A 21,599-nucleotide genomic window follows, 5' to 3' on the forward strand; every position below is an offset into this window, starting at 1 on the left:
GAGAGAGAAAGGAAGGAAGGAAGGAAGGAAGGAAGGAAGGAAGGAAGGAAGGAAGGAAAGAAGGAAGGAAAGAAGAAAGGAAAGAAGGAAAGAAAGGAAGGAAGAAAGGAAGAAAGAAAGAAGGAAGGAAAGAAGGAAGGAAGGAAGGAAGGAAGGAAGAAAGAAAGAAAGAAAGAAAGAAAGAAAGAAAGAAAGAAAGAAAGAAAGAAAGAAAGAAAGAAAGAAAGAAAGAAAAATCTGACAGGGTTAGCTGGTGTCCACAAACTCTACCCAGGGCTAGGTCCATGTGCCACGATGGAAGTATACCATTCTCTTTGAAGCCAGAGGCATTAGAAGGAAGGTCCAGACCTGCGCTGGAGAGGTGTCCAAGTCTTCCTGCTGCTGGAGGGGTGTCCAGGTCTTCCTGCTGCTGGAGATACCCGGCTGTCTTCCACCTGTTCTTAGAAACTGTAGGTTCTGGCTGGGCGTGGTGGCTCATGCCTATAATCCCAGCACTTTGGGAGGTGAAGGTGAGAGGATTGCCTGAGCCCAGGGATTTGAAACCAGCCTGGGCAACTTGACAAGACCTCGTCTCTACAATAAATAAAAAAATTAGCCAGGTGTGGTGGTACATGCCTCTGGTTCCAGCTACTTGGAAGGCTGAGGCAGAAGGATCGCCTGAGCCCAGCAGGTCGAGGCTGTGGTGGCCGTGAGTGTGCCACTGCACTCCTTCCTAGGCAACAGAGATTCTGACTCAAAAAACAAAAAACAAAAAACCGTAGGTTCTGTTTTGCTTTGGTACCAGATCAGAGCAGGGCTCCACAAGGTCATCTGGTCAAGGCTGACAGCTTCCCTGTCATAATGGCATCTTTGCCAATGAACATACTGTTGGCTTGGAAAAAAGGCCTAAGAATCAGAACACCGGTCAAGGCAAGGACTTTCAGGCCATCCTAGGCCTCAACAGGCCCACAGGACTGTTCAGGAGGCCAAACCATGGGGCACTCTTTCTTCTTGTCCCCTTGGCCAGAACTTCTGCAACCCTCAAAAGCAGAGCCAGCCACAGAGAACCTGAACACTTGGCTGCCTTCCAAGGAAAATCTGAACTAGGGCGACTTTCACCAGGGGTCAAAATAATGGAAGAAAGCTGTCTGCCGATTGGGTGTACATCTGCTGACCCTGCGTGATTCCCTCAGGTATCCCAAGGCAGGATTTGTCCGGAGCTGCCTTCCAGAGACCCGCCACAGCAGACGTCAGCCTGGGTAAGCCATCCACTCTCCAGAGTTCACACTGTGGCACTTGCAAGACCATGGGCCTCCCACATACCCACTGGTGGCCTCTGCTGTTCAGCTCCAGGCCACCAGAGTTTGGTGGCATGCTAAGTTCTTTTAACCTCGAGAAACTGTCTCTTCAATTTGTCCATTCTCAGTGTGTCCAATAGGAAATATCAACTCAGATGCCCAAGGGCTCCCCAGATTTATGTCCCCTCGAAGGGGTCCCCGTCTAAACAGCCTATGCACCCACTCGGCCCCTCCACAACTGGCCTTTGGGATAAAGCGAACATACTAGAAATGCTGAACTAGCCACACGTGGGCAGAGTGGCTGGCGAGGAGGGATGTTGCCTGATACGCATCTCCGAGGCTGCTCTGACACCCTAGGTCTGCTTCAAGGCTGCATTCTGCTGAGTGCATCTGGCCCATGTCCTCTTTTCCCATCTCACCATCCTCCGGTCCTAAGCTCTGGGAATCTGTTTCTTCTCCATTCTCTTCCGTGTCCCAGTTAGGATGCTCTATCTCCTTGGCCCACATGGAGTTTCCCAGCTTCTTTTCTGTCCTCAGATTCCACCCATTCCTGCCGCTCCTCCCCTCCCCATCATCCCTGCCGTTTTTCTCTGAGCACCTCAGACCCTCCCATGAGACTTCAGAGTGTCCTTGCCTTAAATGACTCGCCCAGTTTGAAGGTGCTGAGGTCTAGACAGGCCAGGACATCCCATTACGGCTCTTACGTGCATACCCTGAGAAAAAGGCAGGACGCAGCATTTGGGGTTCTGAGGTAATACCCATCCGGCTGTCATCTCAGATATAGTCACGGATGTTAGGCAAGTCGCCCAGTTCCTCAGCTCTAAAATCATCAGATCGTGGAACTGGAAAGAACTGTGTAAAGGACATCTGGTCTAATTTCTCACCTAAAAAATGAAGCCCTTGTGGTGTGCCAGACAAAGGCGTTTATCCTACATTGGATAACTTCAAGTGGCAGAGAATTTCCCAGCCCCTTCATTTGGTGGGTGGCACTGTTAGACATGCTTTCTAGAACTTTTTTTTTTTTTTGAGTTGGAGTCTCACTCTGTTGCCCAGGCTGGAGTGCAGTAGCACACTCATGGCCACCACAACCTTGACCCGCTGGGCTCAGGCGATCCTTCTCCCTCAGCCTTCCAAGTAGCTGGAACTACAGATGCACACCACCACGCCCAGCTAGTTTTTGTGCTGGAACTACAGGCACGCACTACCGTGCCCAGCTTATTTTTTGATTTATTGTAGAGATGAGGTCTCACCAAGTTGCCCAGTCTGATCTCAAGCCCCTGAGCTCAAGCAATCCTCTCGCCTTGGCCTCCCAAAGTGCTGGGATTACAGGTGTGAGCCACCACGCCTGGCCACTTTCTAGAACTTTTTAGTTCATCATTCCTAATTTGCTAAACTGGTAGTTCTCAAAGTATGTCTGAGTACCCTGCTTTCAGGGACTCTGTGAGCTCCTTCTTTCTCCAACTACATGTCTGCGTAAGGAGATAGCATAGCAGATTGGCTGCAGGAGCCGACACCAGATTCCAGACAGCTTCTGTTATAATAGACTTTGAAGAAATTTGCCACTCTGCTCACTGATCTCTTTGGCTTAAAAAACAGTTATTTTTGAGCTGGGTATGGTGACACTTGCTTGTAGCCCCAGCTAGTCAGGAGGCTGAGGTGGAAGGATTGCTTGAGCCCAGGAATTGGAGGCTGCAGTGAGCTATGTTTGTGTCACTGCACTGCAGCCTAGGCAACAGAACAAGACCCCATCTCATAAAAAAAAGAAAACCATTATTTTTCTTTAAAGATAGACCTTTATATTAAAATACAATATAGTACTATTATCATTTTAAATGAGTTGATAAATTGCCAGTTTCAAATGAGAGAATGAATCATTGTAATTTTTAAATGATAAAAATTAATAACGATGACCCACACAAGCAAAAGCTCTTTGGGGGTCTTCAATAATTTTAATAATTTTTAATAATTTTAAAGAGACCCTGAGCGTCTCTTGAGTTTGAGAGCCTTTCAGATGTGGGAAGCCAGGCTTCGTGCCCTCCTCTATGTCTCATCTTTTCCAGGATACTTCCTCCAGGGCGCCATCTCCCTCATCCTAAATACTCTGCCTCCCTGACAACATTCCAGCTTCTACTGGAGCAAGCCTTGTCTCACATGAACTCATCTCCTACTGAGCTTGTGATAACTGAAATCCGCAAGAGGTTTAATCTTGTCCTTCTATAGAAACTGGTCGCCCCAGGCCAGGCACAATGGATCACATAGGTAATCCCAGCACTTTGGAAGGCTGAGGCAGAAGGATTGCTTAAACTCAGGAGTTGACAGCTGTGGTGAACTATGGTCATGCCACTGCACTCGTCTCTAAAAAAAAAAAAAAAAAAAGGTGAATAAGAGAAGGTCATTCCAATCCTGTCTATACATAATTGAGATTTTAAGTCCAAGTTGGAATATCACACACATCTCTATGAAGTCCTCTCTTAGTGTAGTCTGTTGCAATCTTCCCAACTCTTAAACTCCGTCGTTTAAGGCAAAGCTGTCCTTCTAATCTGTGTTATCTGTAAAATCAGTAAACATGCCACCTGTCTTCATTTCTGTCACTGATAAAAACATATCACATGGGACCACTGAATTCTGTGATCTCTCCTCAAACACCTCTTTTGTGCTTAGATCAACCCATTCACAGACACAGGCAGCTACACATAGACCTAACAATGTTACATTGGGCTTCACACCTCACCCCTCCTGCCCAGGACACTGGGCTTCTGAGTCCTGAGCAAGTCCTGCCACCCCTCTCACTTTGCCTTCCGCTCACAGATATAACTTTACACACCCCCAGTTTAAGATGTCCCTCTCCAGCAGGGGAGCTGCTGTTACTTTTTAAAAATATTTATTGAGCAAACTGTATATCAGACACTGGGCTCTGTGTTAGAACTACAGGACGAATCAGACATCTTCAAATTCTAAAATCCTACATCTGGAGTGTTTCCCTTCACAAGTCCCACATTCTCCCTCCAGGATCACCTGTAATGCCCTTGTCTCCTACATTCTGGGGCCTCTGCCCACCTGACCCCTCCTCTCCGGGACCCTGGAGTCAGGGCGGGATGTTCCTGCTGTGTTCTCAAGGAGGGATAGGTGGTGGGATCCTGATAAGTCAAGTTCAAACACAGTAGTTTTGGCCAAGTGCTCTCACTTGTAATCCCAGCACTTTGGGAAGCAGAGGTGGGAAGACCACTTAAGGCCAGAAGTTTGAGACCAACCTGGGCAACTGAGTGAGACTCTATCCTTACAAAAAAAATTTTTTTTTTAAACTAGCCAGGCATGGTGGCACACATCAGTAGTCCTAGCTAATTGGGAGGCTGAGGCAGGAAGATTGCTTGAGCCCCGGGTTGGAGGCTGCAGGGAGTTATAATTGCACCACTGCCCTCCAGTATGGGCAACAGAGGGTGACCCTGTCAGGAAGGAAGGAAGGAAGGAAGGAAGGAAGGAAGGAAGGAAGGAAAGAAGGAAAGAAGGAAAGAAGGAAAGAAGGAAAGAAGGAAAGAAAAAAATTAGTGTCTTTTTTTCTCCCTCAGAACCATCCCTATGCTGATGGCTTCGTGGTCCCAAGCTCTGTTTGAATCAAATAAGCATCCATGGAGTTAGTGTTTCCAGGAGAAAAAGGCTTCTAGGTCTTACACGATACCCGAAGCAAGCCTTAGAGAGGGACCCATTTATAAGCCTGGCTCATGGCCAGGAACCCAGACTGTCCTTGTTTTCTCTGAAATTCCTTGTGCGGTATGCCACCAGCATGGCAACACCCTGGGCATGGCCACAGTGCCCCACTTCTGAGCACTCCCACCTCAGTCCAGCAAGAGGAAGCTCTCCAGGGAAATGTGCAGCCCTGGGACACGAGGACCCGGAGCAGGGACGGGAAGCCCGGATAGCACCTGGCTCCAAAGGCTGGCTGCCTTTCAGACTGCTGCTTCCTCCTCAAATCTGCACCCCAGGGGAGTCACTGGGAAGAAACCAGGGAGTTGAGGGGGCATCTGAGCTTCTGTGTTATAAAACTTGAGAACCCTGAGAGCCATGTGTCACAGCTCCCACTAGGGTCCCGTGCTGGTGACTTCCCACTACGGTCCCATGCAGGGGAACAGAGGAGCTGTAGCCAACACAGAGATCATCTCAGGGGTCTTGGGAACAGGGATAGTCCTGGGCTCCTTTGAAGATGTAGCTACATTAGCGTGAGTTCCAGGAGGCTGTGCAGGCCTGGCTTCTTGGCAGCCTCACCAAGGACCCTGAGATGCTGAAGTGACCATGACTCTTCCTCCCACACGATAGACAGATGATGCTTAAGTACAGGCTCCAAAGTCTACCTGCCTGGTCTCAAAGTTCTGTTCGGCTATTCCCTGTGAATCAGTTTCCTCTCCTGTAAAATGGGCTCATGGTTATACCTGACTCCCAGGGCTACTGTGACTTTAATACTTCCAAAGTGCTCAGTCAGTGCCCAACACAGAACAAGCCCTCAATAAATGTCACGGGTTTCTACAAGTCTACCACGGAAATCGTTCAGAACCAATACTTCTCTTAGAGCGGACTGGATCTATGAGATGACCAAGCAAGAACTATCATAAAAATAATTCCATTTTTAAAGAGTGAATAACCCTTTTAGGAGAGATTTTATACACATTCACCTCCTTTGAGTGTCCTCCCTGTGAGCTAAGGCAGGGTGAGTCTTTATAGAAAAAACTGTAGAAAAGGTGGGTGACCCCTGGCCCCCCAGCTGGTCTTTGGTAGACCCAGGATGGGTTCTGACTTCTTTTTTTCCTCAATGCCACCCTGTTCCTCCCTGACGCGACGCCAGAACACAAATGTTCTCACAAGTTTACTTCTCACTCCTACCAAGTCCAAAAACACCAAGTCTCAGCTGTCCAAATATTTTTCAGCCCTCAGCTTTTGGATGAATGTAATTTGGTTCAAACTTGTCCCAAACAAAATCAAAGAGGCGTTAATAGGACAGGCTTCCAGGACAGGAGTCAGAGACCTGGAAATCCCTGATGTCAGGGGACTGTTTATCTCCTGATAAAGTAATAAAGCACCAGCATTCTAATCTTCATGACATTCAAGAGTGCTTGTGAAAAAGGAAAAAAAAAAAAAAGCAACCTTGGGCAAAAACGGAGAGAAGTCACCAGACTTTTTTTTTTTTTTTTTTTTTTTAAAAAAGAGCCTTTGGGAGGCTGAGGTGAGTGGATTGCCTGAGCCCATGGGTTCGAGACCCGCCTGGGCAGCAAGAGCTCATCTCTACAATAAAAAAAAAAAAAAAATCAGCTGGGCGTGGTAGCGCGTGCCTATAATTCCGGCTACTTGGAAGGCTGAGCCGGAAGGATCGCCGGAGCCCAGCAGGTGAGGCTGCGGTGGCCAGGAGCGGCCGCTGCACTCCAATCTGGGCGACGGAGTGAGACTCCAACTCAAAAAAAAAAGAAAAAAAGAAAAAAGAGCAAAGTGAATATTTTCACCAGTAGGTGGCGGCAAATTGATAAGGCTTGAGAAGTGGAATGTTTAAACATGAATCATAAGTATTTGGAGCGTGGAGACCATCTCGCCCAATCTGCTTATGTTATTTACAAAGAAAGTAAGGTTCGCCGAGGGCACTTGACTTGCTCAAGGTCTTACACCTAGTTAATGGCTGAGCTAGACTCAACTCAGGTCCCATTATTAAACCAGAATGTGTAAGAGCACCGATGGCTTTTCAGAACTGCCTGACATCTTAGTCACATCAAGGAAAAGGCCACTTTTTTTGAGGGTGTGAATAACTTCAGCCAGAAGTAAAGCTGATAAATTTGAAGACACAAAAAACAATTGATCTTGCTCTTAGCCTTCCAAGCTATAAGAGAGAAGGAGGAAGACAGGGAGGAGAGTGGGAAGGAAGGAGAGAGGGGGATAGAGAGGGAGAGAGAGGGAAAACAGCTATCTATTTCTGTGTCCTTTTGAGGCTTCCTAACACATTGTGCTGCCTCTGAGCCCTTCCCAGTCATGATTTCCAAAAGAGATCAGGGATTTGGGGGTAAGAATCCCCCCTCCTTTCCTCCACCATCCCTTCCACTTTATCAACACCAGTTTGTGGTACCAGGCATTAACATCTTACACCAGGCATATAGAATCCAGGTGCCACTTTATCCTGATTGAACCATACTGTGAGAAACAGACCCTCAGGAAGTGAGAGGATCGTCTGCTCACTGAAGGGGTCATATTTGCCCTGCATAACTCCAAGGAAGAGAATTCAAACATACAAGAGGAACAAATGTACCTAGAATGATATTAGGCTCATATTAAGTGCTTAATAAGTATGGATGGAGGGATGCATGGAAGGATGAATGGATGGGAAAATATTTAGGGCAAAAGATTTCAACTGATACGATGAAAATGTTTTCAGTCTCAGAAGTCCAAAAAAGAATGCGCTACTTTGGTTGACTATGTAATGAATTCTCTGTCTTTGGAGGTATTCAAGGACTGCCAGCCACCCACATAGCAGGAATTTTGTGAAGCAGTTTGGGATGTTTTGAACAGGATGAACTTTTAGGTCCTTTTGAATTCCAGTGTTCTGTTATTCCATGATACTTGTGCATAGTGAAAGAAAGAAAGAAACCAAAGATGATTATGTCTTTGACATTAAGAGCTTTTAATGGAAAAAAATCACACAGATTTCAGGTTGCTTCATCTGAAATTCCGGTCCCCTGCTCCTTTATTGAGTTTTCTGCCACAGTTGGGAAACCATATCCTCCTGGAAATTCTCTTGGGAGCTCCAGCTGGCTTGGTTTAAGTAACAAGTCTGTTTATTTTCAATTTTGAAAATATAGAATAGGTGTGGTAGCTCACACCTGTAATCCCAGTACTTTGGGAGGCCAACATGGATCGCTTGAGCCCAAGACTTTGAGATCAACCTAGGCAACGGAGTGAGACCTCGTCTCTACAAAAAAAAAAAAAAAGTTTTTTAAACAGCTGACCATGGTGGTGTGTGCCTGTAGTCCCAGCTACTCAGAAAGCTGAGGCGCAAGGATTGCTTGAGCCCAGAAGTTGGAGGCTGCAGTGAACTGTGATTATGCCACTGCACCCTGGCCTGGGTGACAGAGTGAGACCCTGAGAGAAAGAAAGGGAAGGCGGGAGGAAGGGAGGGAAAAAAGGGAGAGAGGGAGAAATAGACTTGTGGAAACCCGGATTGGTCCTTTTAGATGTAGGTAATTATACAGGCCAACCTCTCAGCCATGCCTGAATCAAGATGCATGGAACCACAGAACTGGGGAGTCATGTGACCCCACTGGTGGCAGAGTGGCCGAACTCAGCTAGACCGGCCTTTCTATGGTCTCCAGCTCTGACCACATGGTCCTTTGAAGAAATTCCCCAGAGGGACCTGGGGTGAGGGACAACACTGGATAACAAAAAGGAGAAAGGAGGCCAAAAGCCAGAAGGGAGCTGGTTCCCTAGCCCCAAAATGGGATTAGACCTTCGCTGTCTGGCTGCATACTCTGGCTTCCTCTGTTTCCCCTTCTTTGCATGAATGGATGGTGTTCGCTGTTCACCACATTAAATGTCTGACAGTCCAACGGAAAAGACCTACCGACGGCTCTTGGCCAGGGAGACGATCACCCTGGTAGGGGAGACGGAGGGGAAGGACAGGGCTCGACCTTGGACTTGCATTTCCTCCCATCCCTCCAATGGAGTCTTGGGGCGTCGCCCAAGAGGCTCCTGGCCAAGAAATGCTGTTAAGACTCCAAAGTGAGTTTTTAGTGATATGATGAAGCGGGATGTGCTAGCTGACATGAGCACATGAGAGGGTGAAATCATGTGCTCTGTAGACTGGAAAAAACAACAGGCCCGGAGAACGCTCACTGCAGCCGAGAGCGAGCAAAGACCCAGCACCACCCTCCAGGCCCGGGAATCCCGGGACTTCCGGCGGCCTGGACCGGGAGACTCATTTCCGGGAGGCCTAGGAGGGAGACTTACTTCCGGGCGGCCAGGACTGGGAGACTCACTTCCGGTGCCGCAGGCACACTTCCCGGGGAGTCCATTGGTCTACCAAGCTGGAAAGGATTCCCACGTGCTGTCTTCATTTCCTGTCATGGCATATTTATGAACTTGGCGCCCTTGTAAATGACTGCAAGTACACACCCCCTTTCCCGAGGCTGAAACTGAACTTGCGCAACCGTGGCCTCTCAGAGCACAACACCCTTGTGGTCTTTACCTCTTGTCTCCAACAGCCGGGGCAGGAATGGTGTTCCAGATCGTCTAATTTGAGGGTTTTGAGGTTTTTTGTTCGTTTGAGACACAGTCTCATTCTGTCGCCCAGGCCGGACTGCAGTGGCACAATCAGAGCTCACTGCAGCCTTGAACTCCTGCCTCGGCCTTCCAAAGCCCTGGTACTATAGGGTACCCACCACGTCTGGTCTTCCTTGACGTGCTTTTATCTGAATTCTCCTCCTTCAGTCCACACCCAACCCTCATTAGGTTGTCCTCTTTGTATCTGATTCATCTTCGTTCATTGACTCAATTACCAAATGTGAACTGAAGACCTGCATGACCTGGGCACGGTGGAGATTTATATGAGCAAGTCACACTCCCTGACCTCAAGATTTGCCAAATTTTAGAGCCATAATTTACAGTGGGAACGTGCTTGTGCTTTTATATTTAAAAAACAAAAAACAAAACCCTAAGACTCAGATTAAAAAAAAAAAAAACCCCAAAAAACAACCCTGAGGCTTAAATAGAATAAATTAACAAGAGCTGCTGGAATTACAACTGCTGGGTACTGTGGCTCATGCCTGTAATCCCAGCTCTTTGGGAGGTCGAGGTGGGAGGATTGCTTGAGCCCAGGAGTTCAAGACTAGCCTGGGGAAAATAGCAAGACCTCTTGTCTACAAAACATCAAAAAATTAGCCAGGTGTGGTGGTGCACTCCTGTAGTCCCAGCTACTTGGGAGGCTGAGGCGGAAGGATCGTCTGAGTCCAGGAAGTCAAAGCTGCTGTGAGCCATGATTGTGCCACTGCACTCCAACCTGGGTGACAGAGTGAGACCCTGACTCAAAAAAAGAAAAAGAAAAAGAAGAAAGTAACAAGAGCAGAACTCAAGTCTTCTGATACCCAATCCCCTGAGCACCCAGCAGGGTACTGTGGTTAGTAGGCTGTCAGTACATATTAATTTATCCCTATTTTTTCAGGATGGGTGTGGGGTGGAGAAGAATACAGTCAGCCTTAAGCCAGTCACTGAGCTGGGTGTGAATATCCATCATGTCCCCCTCCCTGGGGTAAGGCCAGATGCTTCTTGTGCTTGTAAGTCACCAAAAGTTTTACTGCTCTTTCCAGGCTCTGTTCCAAAAGAAGAGTTAAGCACACAGTCTCTGGAGCCAGTATCCTTGGGAGACCCAAGTAAGTGAATTGACGACGAGAAACCCTTGGTGGCTTTGACACCGATCTACCCTCTCTCCCCTCTGCCCACTCACCCCCAACCAAGCCCGCCTTGCCCCTACATGGATCTGTCTATCTCCTCTCTCCTGTCACTCTGCTCTGTGGAGAAAAGGAAGCTTTTGAAGGATTTAAACTGTTTATGTACATGAGGGGGAGAGGATCTGAGTTTTTAAACATCGCTATGGCAACAGGGTGAAGAATGGGATGGAATGGAGAGATGGGGATGGAAGAAAGGAGGAGATGGAGGGCTGGTGGGGGCAGTGGTGATGACGGTTAGCCAGAGCTCGAGGTTGGAGTGGAAATGGAGAGAAGTGGGCAAATGTGAGAGATGCAGAGAAGGAAGGGTCTCTAGGATGGAGCTGCAGGGAAGGATGACCTGAGCAGCTGAGTGAATGAGGATTGCTGGGGATGGAGCAGGCAGGGCAGGGAGGTGGTTGGTGGCCTTCCGTGAGACATGGGATGTGATAGTGGGACGACCCCAGGGACCCAGCATTAAGAAGGAGCAGCCCGGGCAGAATTTAGAACTGGAAGACAATGAGCTATGGTTGAAACCGAGGCTATGAAATCAGAACACTTGACCCAGGGAGATGGGCAGAGTCGGGAGGAACAGAGGACTTAAACCAGAGGAGCCATGCTGGGTAGAGGAGAGGCCACCTGAGGATACCAGCAAGGAGGGGCCAGGGAAGAAGAGGAAAACCTGCAAGGTATGGAAAGAAGGAATTTACAGATTCTTCCGGGAAGTCACTAGTGGTCAGCCCCCAACGGGCAGCGAGGTTCAAACCTGCTGCAGGTAAGGATCGCCTGAAGATATTTTTAAAATTAAAGATGTAGCCGGGCTCGGTGGCTCAGCCTGTAATTCCACACCTTGGAAGGCTGAGGTGAATGGATTGCCTGAGTCCGCGGGTTCGAGACCCGCCTGGGCAACTTGGCAAGACCTCATCTCTACAATAAATCAAAAATTAGCTGGGTGTGGTAGCACACACCTGTAGTTCCAGATACTTGGAAGGCTGAGGCGGAAGGATCGCTGGAACCCAGCAGGTCAAGGCTACAGTGGCACTCCAGTCTTGGTGACAGAATGAGACTCCAACACAAGAATAAAAAATTAAAATAAAAAATTAAATTAAATTAAAGATGTTGCCGGCCAGGCTCGCTGACTCAACCTGTAATCACAGCACTTTGGGAGGCCAAGGTGAGTGAATTGCCTGAGCCTGTGGGTTTGAGACCCACCCGGGCAACGTGGTGAGACCTCGTATCTGCACTACATCAAAAATGAACCGGGTGTGGTAGCGTGCACCTGTGGTTCCAGCTACTCAGAAGGCTGAGGTGGAAGGATCGCTGGAGCCCAGCAGGTCGAGGCTGCGGTGGCCAGGAGCGTGCCATTGCACTCCAGTCTGGGTGACAGAGTGAGACTCCAACTCAAAAAAAAAAAAAAAGATGTTTTCCTGCCTCACACCTACAGTATCAGGCTCTGCCTGGATCTTGCTACTCAAAATGTGGTCTGAGCCAGCTGCAATGGTTCACGTCTATAATCCCAGCACTTTGAGAGGCTGAGGTGGGAGGATCACTTAAGGCCAAGAATTCAAGACCAGCCTGTGCAACATAGCAAGACCCCCATCTCTAAAAAAAAAAAAAGGCTTAAAAAATTAGCTGGGTGACTGTAGTCCCAGCTATTCAGGAAGCTGAAGTGGAAGGATCCCTTGAGGCCAGAAGTTCAAGGCTGTGGTGAGCTATGATTGCACCACTGCACTCCAGCCTGAGCGACAGAGCGAGACCCCATCACTAAATAATAATAATAACAACAGCAACAACAATACAGTGTGGTTTGGGGACCAGCAGCATATGCATCCCATGGGAGCTTGTTAGGAATGCAGATTCCATAGACCATGTGTCCAAGTGATTCCTTTGCACGTTAACTCTGAAGAACCACAGTCCAGAGTGATTCCCGGGGGTCCATTTGTTGAAGCTGCAAAGCAACTGGGATATGTGCATGACTCCTACATGCATCCAGGGTTAATCTGTCATACAGTCCCGTGTTGGAGAAAACCAGAGGAATTCAACAAATTGGAAGATCGATTCCCATAGACACAATGTCTCACCTCTCCTTCCTCGCCCTCCAGCCTGGCCTCTTCTGTGACCATGGTAAACTGCCCCGTTCTGCCCATGAGAATTGAGGGCGTCATCACCAAATCAGCATGTTTTCACCTCGGTGTGAGAAAGTCACAGGTCTCAGACAGCAGGTGCCCTGAGCTCAATGACTCAAAGGGGCCATTGTCATGTAAGACTTTCTGAGAGAGGGGGACAAGGTAACTCCGAAAGCAGCCATCAGACTGGTGCAAGAATTCAGCCAATAGAGACACGCCTCACCTTCTTAAGACCTTGCTGTGAGATGAACGTGTCAATCTGGAACTCAGTTCAAGATGTGGGCCACGAGGGGAAAACCATCCATGAGGAAACAAAGAGATGCAACAAAATCCATGTACTTGATTCACTTACAAAGAAAATCCCTTTGGCCCTTACTCTAATTAACAGTGGTTCAAAAAAATAAAAAAGGTTTGAGCGCAGTTGAGGCATATTGAACGAATCTGCTGACATCTGGAAGGAAACCCCCTCCTCACGAGTCCTTCTCAAATTTTGCTGCGCACACGAATCACCTGGGGGGGTTGCTAACTGCAGACCTGATCCGGTAGGTGGAGACCAAGCCTGAGAGTCCAGTAAACCGTGGGTGCGGGTGGGTGGCCAGCCCTGAAGAACACCACTGCCACCTGCTGGCAACAATTTGCATCGCGAGCCCAGGCCTGGAAAAAAGCGAGTTGGCCTTGCTGGGGGAACAACATGACCGACTGACTGTACAGCAGTGTGCTGCCTGATCCCAGGCTTCAACGGCCTTCTGAAACTCCGCTTTGGGGTCTCATTTGCCTGTTTCATTCTACATCTCAAGGGTCATGTTTGTGGGCAGCAAAGGACAAGGGAGGCCGGGTGAACAGGAAGAAGTGGGAGGCACTGAGCGCCCAGCCAGACAGGAGGCCAAAGCTTTGGTGATCCCAGGCACCAGGGCCCTAATTCCCCCAGTGCAGAATCCACCAGACCTAGATGGGGCTCTGTCACCTCCGACTCTTCCTCTGGCTTTGACTGTTGTGCAAGAAAATAAAACCCAGACATCACTTTTCTCCTTAATCTGACAGTTCCACCATAGTTGTCATCGAGACATATTTGTCATCCATTCTCCTGCTTAAGACTTTGTTGACTCATGTCCATACATTGCTTTCATTTTTTAAAAAACCAACAACAACCCTCTTCATCCACAAATCTCCTCCTCCTGGAGGCTGGAAGACTCCAACCTCGTGGTAGCAATGGGCCACTGGGAATAGGGTGTTCTGGAGAGACAGGTTCCTGGCCACAGCTCCCCCACCCACAAAAGGGGGTACTGGCTCTCCACCCCCACTCCCTCAGCCCCCCTCCCCCTTCTCTTGGATTCACCAGCCCAGAAATTCCTAACTTTTCTCTGTGGAACTCTGTTTTGAAACATTCTCATCTCCCGAATTGCAGCTGTTAAATAATTCATTTTTCTCTTGTTATTAATCAAAGGGCTATGTGACTGCCAATAAGAGCCTCTCATCAGCCTTGAATAATCAGTTTTATCATACTGAGATGATATCATCTCAGTCAAGAGCAAAGGAAACACTAATTTCTATTAGCCTGTGGGGCTATTCACTAATTCCTATACGTGTTTGAAAGATTGAAAAGAGCTTGCATGCCGGGTGTGGTGACTCATGCCTGTAATCCCAGCACTTTGGGAGGATTGCTTGAGCCCTGGAGTTCAAGACCAGCCTGAACAACATAGCAAGACTCCATCTCTATAAAAAATTTGAAAATTAGCCAGGCATGGTGGCGTGTACCTCTAGTCCCCGCTATTCAGGAGGCTGAGGGAACAACATGACCAACTGTACAGCAGTGTGCTGCCTGATCCTGGGCTTCAGTGGCCTTCTGAAACTCTGTTTCTGTGGCCTTCTGAAACTCTGCACTCTAGCCTGGGCAATAAAGCAAGGCTCTGTCTCTAAGAAGAAGAAGAAAAAAAAAAGCTTACAACCCCACCTCACCCCCATCTCTACTATAGCTTTTCATCTCCTCACAGAGATCCAGAGGTTCTAAGCCAGAACAGCTATCCTCATTTATACCACAAGTAAAAGAAATAAAGGAAGGCAAAGTGGGGACCAAAGGGAGGCCCAAATTTTACCTGGACAATGATCACTTACTTGTATCCCTAATCCTGAATTTTACCCCACATCTGGAAGGAAGGAAGGAAGGAAGGAAGGAAGGAAGGAAGGAAGGAAGGAAGGAAGGAAAGACTAAGACAGGAGCCGACATCCTGCAGATGTATGTGGATATTTTCTTTGTCTGATCCTGAATTGTACCCCACATCTTAGAATGAAAGGAAGGGAGAGAGGGAGGGGAGGAAGGAAGGGAAGGAAGAATGAAACAGAAAAGAAAAAAGAAAGAGAAAAGCCTAAGACAGGTACAAACAGGTGCCGACATCCTGCAGATTTATGTAGATATTTTCTTTGCTGCCCCCAGGGAAGTGAAGAAGACTGATATCAACTTCTCATTCTGCAATTCCTGCCCTTTCTTTAGTACTGGCCTTGAAGGTTCTTTCATACCTTTGTAGAAATCCAGCGCTTATTTCTCAAAAGTTAGGATGAGAATAAAAGACCACAAGCCTTTAGGACTTGGTCCTGGCGAGTCCCACATCTGGGGTCTGCACTTATTTGGTCTGAGCCTGAGAAACCCTTCTGAGACCCTTCCCAAGCTTGCCCGGGACGCCGCTGCTTCCGAGGTCTGTCTTTGTGGCGGATACACAGAATTCTAGAATGGCTGTGGAAACGGGGGCTAACCCGTGTGTCTAAGACCCTGGTGCTCAGGGAAGCTGGGGTGTAAATGCGTGAACACACCCTACCTCTTACCAATTGTGTCTTACTTTCTTCTCATGGGAATCTCAGGGGGACCCTGGTAGAGGAAAAGCCACAGAGGTGCCAGGGTAAATGCAGTGGGCCGTTATTGAGTAACAGTCTTCTTCCGCTCCTCAGACTGCAAGGTCGACTTGTCATTTGTCATCGACGGAAGCGCCGGCCTCGGCAAGCGCCGGTTCCGCATCCAGAAGCAGTTCCTGGCCGACATTGCCCAGGCTCTGGACATCGGCCCTGAGGGCCCCCTGATGGGCGTCGTCCAGTATGGGTGAGTGTGGCTGCTGCTTTGAACCCCACACCCGGAGACACCGTGGCTTCAGTTCCATGGTGCAAATATTACCAGCGTGGCCTGGAGCATAGGCTTGTTCTTTTCTCTAATATGAAGGTGAATGCCAAAAAAGTGAAGCAATCCAGTGACGCCTGAGACTTCCTGGAGGAAGAGACAGGTTAATAAGCACATGTGAGTGAATGGCATTTGGCAGAGAATATTCATGAGTCTGGGAATTAGCAGAGCTGGGTGCCAGTCTTCACCTGGCCACTAACAAGCTGTGTGGTCCTGGGCTCGGCCTTCACCTCTCTAATCATCAATGTCCTCCGCTGTAGATCAAACCTGATTGTTAGAGCATTTGTTTAAGAGAGCACCCCTGTGCTACAACCTATCCACTTTTACATAAGATGCCTAGAACACACGGTGTGTTTGGTTGTGGCTTCTTTTCTTTAAAGAATTTTAGGCCTCTGCATTGGGAGAAACTTGCCAGGAATTGGGAAAGAAAGGATGGGGAGAGAGATGGCCCCTATCAGTTAGCTGAGCATCTAGGTGACTGTCCCCAACCCGTGTTATTATTTTACTCAGGGTAGAAACTGAGGGCTCAAGTTGACATCCAATCTCAACCTTCTTCTCACTTAGACGGGGTAATAAATCACTCTTTCTTCAGATGTGAATAGGTCTCTCCCTAGAACAGAGACACAGATATTGACAGGTAATACACAATGCAAAGAGCAAGCATGTATACATCTCAGATTGTATGCATACATCTCCAATAGGTGGTCTTTTGATCAGGAACCACTGAGGGCAGGATAATGACCACACCTTCCACGAAGGACCCTTGGGTACCCCTGGAAGTGGACGCTAACATAGGTCTTGGTTCCAGTCACTCAGAAGCTGCTGTCACAGCTTATTCACTCTCCTGGAAAGTAAAAGCACCCGTGCCAGGGGCTCTCCAGCCCCTTCAGAAGTGTCCTGAGATCCCCTCCTAGAGCGTCCTGTAAACATAGGTTGTTCTATCAAAGACCCTAGAATACTTATCTCTGAGTTGTCAGAAGAAGTAAGCACAATGCCTGATTTTCATAAGAGGCTATAACATCTGTAGTTTTAGAATTAGATCCCAATAACACATTTAGCGTTATCATCTATTTCTGTGAGAATAAATGAGTAGGTTAGTCACCTGGCACTTGAATATACAAGGTCCAACAATTAAGTTTGCAAACTCATCCTAGAAAAGGTGCTCCATGCCTCATTGCTGAATATCACTATGGTCACCTTTGAGGTACTCTCTTTGGGAAGCTATGCATCCATACCAGCACCTAGTCCACCCGTCAGGGCTACTTTGGAACTCGTTTTCTGGAATGGCCGTCAGAGCCGTCATCGTATTACCCTTGGTGTCCTGAATGTCATCAAATGTCTTTCTTTCAATATTTCCTTTATATTCAGGTAAATAAAAAAGCTACTGGGGGCCAGACCAGGTGAGTAAGGAGTGTGTTCCAATACAGTTATTTGTAGAGTCCTGCCCACATAAGCGCACGGTGGCAAGTTCGAGAACTTAACTGTCAGACCTCAACAAGTAACAAGGATAACTCTGGCAGCCATTCCTGAAAAAGAGTTCCAAAATTACTTTGATGGGTGGACCAGGTGCTGGCATCGGTGCATAGCTTCCCAAGGGGAGTACTTCAAAGGTGACTGGGATGATATTCAGCAATGGGGTATGTAGCACTTTATCTAGAATGGTTCTCGAGCTTAATTGTCGGACCTTGTAGTCAGAGCCGATGATACGAAAATAACCAATTGCTATAAATGCCGCCGTTCAGTGTCAAATGACCTATCTTGGTGCTTTTGATTTGAAATAAGAAAAGTTTTTTTGTGTGTGTTTTTTTTTGGTTTTGGTTTTGGTGATTGTTTTCTTGTTTTTGAAATGTCAGCCCTTTTTCATTGCCCTGTTCCTTTTTTTACAGACAGAGAGCAGACAGACTCCTTTCGGAGGAGTGGGGGGCGATGTGTGGAGGGGGGGAATGTGAGTACTTCGATGCCAGATGTCCTTGGTTCATTTTATTGGAAGGCTCAAAGCTTGGTGTGTTATCTTGCATAAAAAATAGCTGCTGTAGGAGCCTGTGTATTCCAGGGTTTATAGTATAATATGAAAATAAGGTGATAAACGTGTCAAGGAAAAGAAAAATGGCCAGAGTGTTGCCAATGAGGATGCAGATTACAGAATAAAAACAAGGATGGCACCTCTCCCTGATATTTTGTCCTGCATTTTCCTAATGTGATCGCCATTCACAGGAAAGAACTGACCCCCGTGCTTGTCTGCTTTACTTTCTAAAATGTCCCTTGCTGTCTGCCTTTGGTCCCAGGGTCCTTACTAATCTGGAGCCCTTGATGGAAATGTGTGTTTCCTCTCTGTTTGATGCTCACATAAACTGATCCATTGTCCCCACCTTCCCCCGGCAGGTGGGTGGACAGTGTGGTGAACTGCTGACAGCTGTCTGGATTCCGCCCTCAGCTCTGTGGTGTGACCTTATGCAAGTCACTTAACCTCTCCATGTGAGAGCTGGCATTCGTGGAGCTCGGGGGTCAGGCCAGATGATTTATGAGGGCTCTGCCGGCCCCGGCATGCTGTAATTCAGGGACTGGCTCTGTATTCCAAAGACATCCCATAAATGAGTGTGGGATGACAGAGGAGATGAGCTGCCTTTCCCTCGCTCCCAGCCTCAGGCCTTGAGTAGGCTGGACAATCAGTGATGGATGGATGGGTTGCACCAAGGTGATACTTCCATCTGTGCAATTCAGGAAGCAAAATTAATTTTAGGGAGCCCAAGAGGGTGAGCAGGGGCTGAAGGAAAGAGGCTTCTACCTAACAGAAATGGCTTTGACTTCGGTGTGCCTGGGACCCTCACTTGGGTAGCTTGTCAATCTTTTGTGGTTTTTTTTGAGTCAGGGTCTGACTCTGTCGCCCAGACGGGGGTATAGTGGCGTGACCGTGGTTCACTGCAGTCTTGACCTCCTGGGCTAAGGAAATCCTTTCGCCTCAGCCTCCCAAGTAGTTGGGACTACAGTTGCACACCACCATGTCTGGCTAATTTTTTAAGGTCTCACTATGTTGCCTAGGCTGGTCTCAAACTTCTGGGCTCAAGTGATCCTCCCAATGTGCTGGGATTACAAGTACAAACCACTGCACCTGACCTTCCTTGATCTTTTTTTTACCAAGTGGTATTAGTGCACACAGAGGAAGGGAGAGGGACATTGTGGCAATTTGGGGTCTCACCATATTTGAATGACTGTTTTGCTCCCAGTTAAAATAATCTCTGGTTACAGATCCTTGAGGCCTTGGAGAGCACCTGGTTCTACCTCTTTTTGTTGTCCTGAGGACATGAGGCCCTATAAAGAAATGACAAACCCATGGAGATGGAACACTCAATCGAAGGGGAGGCTCAGGTTGAGAAGGACCTGGCTAGGGGAAGAGGGCTCAGTAATTCAGGATTTCTCCTCCTCCCAGGCTTCTACTCTTCATCACCACAACTGCTGGTACACACAGCTCCCCAGGCCCCTTCTCTAAAAAAATAAAAAAATGAAATTTAAAACAATGTGGCAAACCTGAGGCCAGGTGTGACAGCTCACACCTGTAACCCCAGCACTTGGAGAGGCCTAGGTAGGAAGAGAGCTTGAGGCTAAGATTTCGAGGGCAACCTGGGAAATATAGTAAGACCCCATCTCTTAAAAATATTTATTTGAAAAGTAGAGACCCTTTTCTAGTTATTGTCAAACAAAAGGAGGTGTGACTATGGAAATATATAGAGAGGAGACATTGCTGCTTTGAGGATGGAGGGAGAAGGCCATGAGTGAACAACGTAGGCATCCTCCAGAAGTTGGAAAAGGGACGGAACCAGACTCTCCCTAGAGGCTTCAGAAGGGAACACAGTCCGCACGTGTCTCGCCATGTGTTACAGTGGCAGTAGGAAGCGAATACAGCTGGCAATGAGGTCGTTCTGTAGCTGAGACTGCAGCAAAAGAGAGAGCAGAGGGGCTGGGGCACAGGACGCAGCTGGCACAGGGCCCAGCAGAGGTGAATCACAGCACCCACCCTCGTACTTCAGAGCATGAGGGGCCTACCTGGGCTCAGACTTCATGCTGGCATTACCTGGGGAGCATTCCTAAAATGCTTGATCCTAGTGCTTTGGGAGACCAAGGCAGGAGGACCCCTTGAGGTTAGGAGTTTGAGACCAGCCTGGGTAGCCAGACTCCATCTCCACAAAAAATAATTTTTAAAAAGTGCTGGTTCCTGAATCTCCCCGCTCAGATCTGTTAAACCAGAATCTGGCCAGGGTGTGAGGCCCAGAAGAATTATTTTAACCTGTAACTTTCAGGATCCCAGAGTAGCACCCTGTCACTTGTCTGGGCTGACTCTAATGTCCTGGGCAAAGACCCTGCTATACCACTCTGTCCTCTCTAAGGGACAGGCAGGGACCCCTGCAAACCACACTCCTCAGAAATGCAGTCACAGGGCTGAGTATGCACATGAATCCTGTGCTCTTTCTGGTCCCTGTTGTGTGCAGGTCTCCTGAGGATCCACACAAAACAACTGTACTTGACTCCTGCCAGTTGGCTTTGAACTACCTGTACACACTCACCAGGCTTCTCTGGGGTCCTTTGAGACCATTCTCCCTCTAGAGACGCAGATGGCCGCCCCAGGCACTTTAGAACCACCTGGGAGCTCTTGTAAGTCTAGATGCCCAGACCAGACTCCAGATCCATTTAATCAGAACATCTGAATATAGAGGCAGGCCTCATGATTTTTTAGAGCTCCCCAGATGATTCTTTTGTGTGACTAGAGAGGGAAGCTGCCCGTTTCCATGGGCCTGTGTTCTCTGGGGAGTCCCAGGCCTGGCGTCCACCCTCCCCACAGTGACCGACCTTCCAGAGGGCCGTGGGAGCTCTATCCTCCTCCCTTCCTCTGCTTTTCTCTCCCCTTCTCTAGACTTCTTATTTATCCTCCTACCTTTCTCCTGTCACTGACTGCTCCACTGCTGATTTTTTTTTTTTATTCTTTAAGCATCCTCTGAGACATTGCTACTCAAAGTGTGATTCCTGGTGTCATCTGGAAGGGTGGAAGAAATGCAGAACCTCAGATCTCACTCTGGTCCCGAGAATCAGAATCTACATTTTAGCAAGATCCCAGGGTGATCAGATGCACATCTGAACTTGGGATGCTGCCAAGACATCTCTGTTGCCAGACGCGCCCCTTCCCCAGCCCTCACCAAGCCCCGTGAGGTGGCTACCCATCAGGAGCTGGGAGCCTGCTGGTTCAGGAGTGACTCCCATATCAGTAGACTGCATGTCCACATCCCCTCCAGCAGGAAGAGGCCAGTGCAGGTTCATCTTCTACTGTTTTTAGTGGATGGTGGAATGATTGTTACTAATTACACACAAAAAAGAAACTAAAAGTGAAATTTGGGCCTGGTGTGGTGGCTCATGCCTATAATCCTAGCACTTTGGGAGGCCGAGGCAGGAGGATCACTTGAACCCAGGAGTTCAAGACCAGCCTGAGCAACATAGCAAAACCTCATCTTTCCAAAAAAATTTTTTAAAAAATTTGCCAGGCATGGTGGCACACGTCTGCAGTCCCAGTTACTTGGAAGCTGAAGCAAGAGGATCGCCTGAA

General features: G+C 48.1%; 1 protein-coding gene across 2 annotated transcripts in view; it reads left to right on the plus strand.

Moving 5' to 3' along the window:
* The window catches only part of VIT (vitrin), a 135,559-nt gene that overhangs the window by 94,302 nt on the left and 19,658 nt on the right, over positions 1-21,599 (plus strand). The window contains exons 9-11 of one of the 2 annotated variants that reach the window (XM_008069129.1): positions 1,173-1,238; positions 10,604-10,666; positions 15,787-15,934. In XM_008069129.1, the coding sequence (XP_008067320.1) occupies positions 1,173-1,238; positions 10,604-10,666; positions 15,787-15,934 (277 nt within the window). The remainder of the gene's footprint in view (positions 1-1,172; positions 1,239-10,603; positions 10,667-15,786; positions 15,935-21,599) is intronic. The other variant, XM_008069130.1, reaches the window with a different exon arrangement.

This window comes from Carlito syrichta, unplaced genomic scaffold (assembly GCF_000164805.1).
Source record: "Carlito syrichta isolate Samal-C Ts95f unplaced genomic scaffold, Tarsius_syrichta-2.0.1 Scaffold311830, whole genome shotgun sequence".
Taxonomy (NCBI): domain Eukaryota; kingdom Metazoa; phylum Chordata; class Mammalia; order Primates; family Tarsiidae; genus Carlito; species Carlito syrichta.